The sequence below is a fragment of the Marmota marmota genome, unplaced genomic scaffold, assembly GCF_001458135.2.
Source record: "Marmota marmota marmota unplaced genomic scaffold, marMar, whole genome shotgun sequence".
Lineage (NCBI taxonomy): Eukaryota > Metazoa > Chordata > Mammalia > Rodentia > Sciuridae > Marmota > Marmota marmota.
The window spans coordinates 1,561,911-1,568,598 of NW_026000253.1; the positions used below are offsets into that span (position 1 = coordinate 1,561,911).

General features: G+C 43.5%; 2 protein-coding genes across 2 annotated transcripts in view; both read right to left on the bottom strand.

Moving 5' to 3' along the window:
• Suv39h1 (SUV39H1 histone lysine methyltransferase) overlaps nucleotides 1–1,197 on the bottom strand; it is a 14,817-nt gene extending 13,620 nt beyond the window's left edge. The window contains exon 1 of the mRNA XM_048796620.1: nucleotides 1,100–1,197. Within this exon, the coding sequence (XP_048652577.1) occupies nucleotides 1,100–1,197 (98 nt within the window). The remainder of the gene's footprint in view (nucleotides 1–1,099) is intronic.
• A 4,536-nt stretch (nucleotides 1,198–5,733) lies between these two features.
• Was (WASP actin nucleation promoting factor) overlaps nucleotides 5,734–6,688 on the bottom strand; it is a 9,638-nt gene continuing 8,683 nt past the window's right edge. Inside the window, exon 12 of the mRNA XM_048796621.1 lies at nucleotides 5,734–5,789. Coding sequence (XP_048652578.1) covers nucleotides 5,734–5,789 — 56 coding nt within the window. The remainder of the gene's footprint in view (nucleotides 5,790–6,688) is intronic.

Sequence of the window (6,688 nt, forward strand, 5' to 3'; positions counted from 1 at the left end):
CCAGAGTGCGTCTGGGCGGCGGCGACGACGGTGACAGCGGCGGCGGAGGTTGCTCCAGGCCCTATCCGTACGCCGGTCTGTCTGTCACGCTGATAGCCAATCACGTCGTCAGCCAGTCATACCGGGGATTCTCAGTTCTGTCAGACCCCCAATTACCTCAGTCTGTCAGTCCATCCTCTTATTTTAACCCCAAGCAGCCCGTGATTCCTGAGGTGGACTAGTGCCACTTATAGCTGCTCAGTCTGTCACGGGATTCAAACCAGACCATGGGTCAGTCACCCTAAATAGGTGTCCATTCAGAACTACCTCCCCATTCACTCTATCAAGAGCAGCATCTATTTGTGCCCTCTGGCGCTGTTAGGGAGCCTGCCTGTCATTACCTCAAACAGTCCCCATCATTTTTTCAGCCAGATAAGCAGCCCTCCTCCCCATCCTGCCCTGGGACCACCTGTGGTTCCCTCAAGAGTAAATCTCATAAACTACAACATTCAGCCCTGCCTCAGGAAGGTTGGGATTAAGTTAGGACAAACCGTCTTTGTTAGGCTCTAATATAGCCCTGTCTAACAGTCACCCTGTCAATTGGTCCCTGCAGTTCCCTCAGGTTATTCCTTATTTGCATCATAATCAGCCACAACACCCAGCTAGCCCTTAAAGCAAATAGTCACAGCAACTAGAGGTGTGATGAAATCTCCGGGCTATCTGTTAGTAGGTCACTTGGTGTGTAAGGAAAACCTGGTGTAGGAGAACTGGCTGCTGAATGTGGAAGGTGCAGAGAGATTAAAGAGCTAGACAGATCCAGGATTACACTAAATGCAATTTATTAGGGATTTACAGACAGAAGCATATGTTAGGTGACAGCAAGACAGGAGAATCTCCATACTCTGAGACAGGAGGAAGGGGTTTATATGCTAAGCTGGGTGAGGCCAACCAGAATGTACCTGGGTTTTCTCAAAACAAACTACAGCAACAACAAAACTACAAATACATTCAATGTCAGTTAAGAAAAATCTGGAGCATCCAGTATCCAGCATGAATGCACACTTGACTTATCTTAATGATTTTGTTTATCCTATAGGGTTTAAATAAGTGCTTAGGTTACCTGGTAGGCAAGATGGCTATTACAACCAAGATGGCTGTAGTCAGGTCAAGCCGGATTCCTACAGCCAGTCTGCCATTTCTCAACCTGTCGTAAGTCATTCCCACCACAGGTCAGTCAGTTGGTATCTTCTAATGTGTTGGACCCCTCAGAGAGGCTGAGATTTTTTCAGGGCAGACAGTCCATAACCACATACAGTCAAGGAATCAGGAAGCTATATTGATCAATAAGCTGGCTTGTGATTTGACTCATTCAGTCTTCTCCTCACCATATTGTCAATCAGCTAGGTAGTCATTCTCAGCATCTCACCGATCACACCACCTGTGGGGTGATCAGTAGGTCAGATGACACAGCCAGGCCTTCAAGCATGTGATGCAGTCAGGGTGGACAACTGTTTACCAGATACAACTGCCTAGCGCAGGCAACCTCAAACCTATTGACCAGTCATCCTGAAATCCCCTCAGGTTAGCCCTCCCTTACACAAAGGCCAGAAAGTACAATATCCAGACATTTCCTCAGGCCAGGTGTGATTCCTAGCAGTAGTCAGCCAGTTATAACTCCCAGAAATGACACCCAGGCCAGCAGAAGAACCATGTGTCATCAGTCAGCCAGCCTCAGGAGGCCCTTAGGCTTTTTCCACTGTCAGGCCACTAGCCCCAGCCAATCCTAGGTGGGCTGTCATTCAGTTGCATGTTTATTACCTTACAGCATCTGGAAATCTCACTGTCAGTTTCTCAAACTGTCCTTCTCTCTGTTACACCATGAGCTTACAGGAGAAATGGCTGGTCTGTCTGAGGTTCTATCAGCCTCTGCTTGCCATGAGTAGAACAGTAAACAGTGTTAAGATCCAGCATGCAACCCTTTCTGTCCCTTAATCCTTCTAGAAAAGTCTGATGCTAGTCCTCACATGCTCCCTGTATCCCTGGCAGGCAAGGCCCTCCAACTCCCACTAGTCCAGGAAACCTGTCGTAAGTCATGACCTCTGCCTGCCTGGATCTGGAGGGAAGATCTAGGGGTCTGTGGGTGGTGGGGAGCAGCCCTGGGCTCTACCCAAACAGTATAATAATAAAATAACAGTGAAGTTCTGAAATATTTAAAATCCTGGCTCCACCATTTACTATACTCTGTGACCTTGGGCAGTTTCTTCCTCTCATGAATGACCTTGTGGTGGATGTCTCCCACTTCTGGAAAATGAATCTTTCTGGACTAGCATTTTCCAGGAGACATCAGAAGCAATATGTCACCTTTTTATGACTATGTCACATCCCCTATCATTTGTCTGTACATTCAACATAAATGAAGTGCCTATTGTGTATACTACCTTGCTCAATGCTGAGGCCAAGGCAAGGTTTTATCCATTTCATGCTGCAATAGGTTTGACCTATTTTAATGTAAACATCATTTGGGAGTGTAACATACATGCAGAAGGGTACACAGACCATGGGACACATGTAATGAGTTTCTACAAGGGAACCAAAGCACAGGGTATGAAACTATCACCAGACAGGGCTCAACAAATGTTTAATTTTTTAACATCTCTGAAGTCAGCCTGCATCTCACAAGTCCTGGTGAGTCATAATTTAAATGACAGTACTTTTTTCTCTTTCTTGGTGATACATAAAATAATGATGCATTGAACAATCAATGATGATTCAGAGTCAGTGAATCCAGTACTAACAATAACAACACAACAATGATAATAACAGCTACCATTTATAGGTGGCTACAAGGAGCCAGGCACTTTGCAGACATCATTTACTTTGATTCTCTCTGCAGCCCAGGAAGTAAGCTTTTTTGTCTTCATTTTCAAGAGTGAGGAAATAGCACCAAAGAGGTCAGGCAACTTGCTCAGATGATATTTTGTGTGTGTGGTTGTTGGGGGGGCGGTTAGGTAAGTGTTCTACCACTGAACTGCATCCCCAGGCCCTTAGTCAATTCTTTTACCCCAAGTCTGTGCCTGCTGTAGCCAGTGTTCAAAGGCATTGAGAGGTTGTTTGTTGGAAGGTCTTTTCCAGGACAAAGCCTGAGGAGGAAGGGGTACCAGAATGCCAGATTTCCAGGGTTTCTCTGGGAAACTGGAAGGGGGAATAGGTGATGTTGACAGGCCCTTCCTAGACTCAGTGCCTACCACCCCAGACATGGGACCTGGCCAGGATAGGAAGTGGATTAGGGGATGAAGGCTCATGTAAGAATTCAGGGAAACCTGAGACTCTCTCCTTCTCTAGCTCTAGGGGATTCTCCCTTCTACCAGGAATTCCTAAGGGGCAAAGTTAGTAGCTACCCTCTCCTCCTGCTGCTCCATCTCCTTATTAGGTTTGATTTCCTCTCTACCTCCCCATTCCACCCCTACCCCACCTTAATGATTCAGAAATTATTCTACTGATCTTGTAGACTGAGGAAGCCTATCCTCTATGGACTCCATCTCACAGACTGGGGGTAAAATAATTGATTATGAGGGGATGAAGATATAACTCAGCGATAGAGTGCTCAAGTGCAAGGCCTTGGTAAGATCCCAATCACTGCAAGAAAAAGAAAAGAAATGAAAAATAATTGACTGTGAACGAGTTCCTTGACCTCTCTGGGCCTTAGTTTCTTCAGTCTTTATTATTTTTTCTTTTTTCTTCTTTTTTTTTTTTTTGGTACTGGGGATTGAACCCAAGGGCACTCGACCACTGAGTCACATCCTGAGCCCTATTTTGTATTTTATTTAGAGACAGGGTCTCACTAAGTTGCTTAGCACCTCACTTTTGCTGAGGCTGGCTTTGAATTCAAGATCCTCCTGCCTCAGCCTCCTGAGCCACTGGAATTACAGACATGTGCCACCACACCCTGCTCAGTCTTTATTTTTCTTCCCTCTCCCCTCCTCCTCCTCAGGTAGCATATCTAAGATCTCGAATCCATCAGATTTCAGAAATGAGGAGTAGGAATCTCAATTCTAGGCTTTGATGCACAAGTTTCCAGTTATTCCCTTGGAAATCACCTTAAATACCAGAGACAGTTGTATATTACTCCATTTTTTTTCTGAAAAAAAAAGTCTTGGTGGAGGAGGAGGGCTGACTCAGTGGGAAATCTGTCATATAATGTTATTACCATTCATAGATAAGGAAACTGAGGCTGAATGGGGTGTCTTGCCTGGGTCTCAGAGCAGATCTGTCTGGTTATTAAGTCTTTGCCTCTTCCATTGCAATTGTCCAGTTCTTGGTTTGTACTGGGAACTGGGTAGAGCTGAATTTTAAAATTGAGAAGGGGATCCTGTTCCTCAGGATCCTGGTGTATAAGTTGTATGTATAGAGAGTGGGGAGATCTGATCATCAAATATGCTCTTGATCTTGATCTCATATTGTGTAGATGGAAAAAATAATTAACAACTTAGTGAGACCCTCAGCAACTTAGAGAGGCCGTGTCTCAAAAGATACAGGACTGGGGTTTTAGCTCATGGGTAAAGCACCCTTGGGTTCAATTCCCTTTACTGCCCCCCCAAAAAAAAGAAGAAAGAAAGAAAATATAATTAAATATAATGAATAAATGACTCACGTTGATTCACCACACCTATCTTCATGCCAAGTTTTTTCTCATCTTGGGTCTTTGCTCTGGCTGTTCCCCTGGACCTGGAATGCTTTTCCCAAAAATATTTACCCAACCTACCCTTCTCTCTGTTTAGGTCTAGCACAACTGTCACCTCCCCAAGTTGCTTTCCTTCATTGCTCCATTGGAATGTTGTTTCCCCTTTACCTCTTCCTCAGTACTTCATAATAGTTACCATGACCTGTAACTATATTTAATTTTGATTTAATTTCTTGTTCTTTTCCTCCTCCCCCTAATTTATCCATTCCATTCTAGCCCTGAAAATAGTACCTGGCAGGCGGGGCAGGGTAGCACACACCTATAATCCCAGCAGCTCGGGAGGCTAAGGCAGGAGGATCGTGAGTTCAAAACCAGCCTCAGCAACTTAGCGAAGCCCTAAGTAACTCAGTGAAGCCCTAAGTAACTCAGTGAGATCCTGTCTCTAAATAAAATACAAAAAAAAAAAAAATAGTACCTGGCAGTAAATATTTGTGGAAAGACAGAAGGGTAGAAGGAAACAATAAAATATAGGCTAAAACCAGGAGTTTGGGCTTAGTCCAGGTATCCCAGCTGCTCTGGAGCTGGGACAAGACGATCACTTGAGCCCATTTTTTGAGACCAGCTTTGGCAACATAGCAAGACTCCCTCTCAAAAAAGAAAAGAAAATTTAAAAAGAAAAGTAAAGTAAAAAGAAATACAGGCTAAATGACTGAGGGCATAACAGAATGAATGAATTAATATGAATATATACATGTTAGGCTAAATAAATAAAATGGGATAAATGAAGAAAATGGACATGGTGAGGAGGACCCCAATTTTCACATTTGGAATGTAAACAAACTGAGGTTTAGCAAGACAAAGAGACATTTATTTTATTTTTGTTTTAAAATCCTTGGGTGAAGAAAAGTGAGAAATTATATATAAAAAGGGCCCAGGTGTCTCTAGGGCAAGTGTGGGGCCCAGTCAAGGATGACAGCATTGGAGACAGGAAGCTGACTATGGAGGGACCTGGGGGTGAGCACAGAGCAGGTAGTGTGGGAGAGCCACTGGGTTGCAGAAGTTCTGAGGGCAATTCAGTCATCCCATTCGTCATCTTCAAATTCATCCCCGGCTTGGTCCTCTCCTTCATCTGGACAGAGAGAAAGACGTGAAGTAGGACTCCAAAAGGATAGGAGGATTCAAAAGCCCTGGCAGGATTAGGGGGTTCCTAGGGCCTAGGAGGTGAGGACATCTCTGAGGAACTGAAATCTCCTGCTAGAGGGAGAGTTGGGGCAAGATAGGGATTACAGCTGGGGTCTGGGTTCTAGTTAGAGTTGAAGTCAATATAGTATTGTAAAAAATGTGGTTAGTCAGAATATTATTGTCACACAAAGGGTTAATGGCAATCCCTCTGTCACTAGGAATTGAGCCCAGAGCCTCTATATAGCTGCATACTAAGCAAGTGCTCCACCTCTGAGCTTCATCCCCAGCCTTCCCTGTAACTTAAGGGGACAAACTTAAACATTATTAGCAAAGATGGGATTTATTATTAAATTTATTATTGTTTCATGGCACAAGGTTACTGCTAATATTGTTGACCCATAATGGGGTTCATGATAATATCATTGTGAAAAATGAGATTTGTTATACTAGTCACGTAATGGACTCACATTCATCTTGTGTGTGTGGGGGGGTATGGTGGTGGGGATTGAACCCAGGGCCTTGTGCATGCAAGGCAATCACTCTACCAACTGAGCTATATCTCTAGCCCTCACATTCATTGTGTGGACACTTTCTGGGATTAATGTTAATATTATTGTCAAAGTCAGAGTTCATTATATTATTGCCACATAATAGGTAGAGATTGATATTACCTTCATATGATGGGTTAATGACAATACTGTTGACTCTGTTGGCTCATTAGGAAATTTATGTTAATATTATAAAAACTGGGCTAGTTAAATATTATTATCACATAGTGAGTTAATGTAAATCTATTGATATATGAAGTTAACATCAGTATTCTTTTCTTTTTTTTTTTTTTTTTTT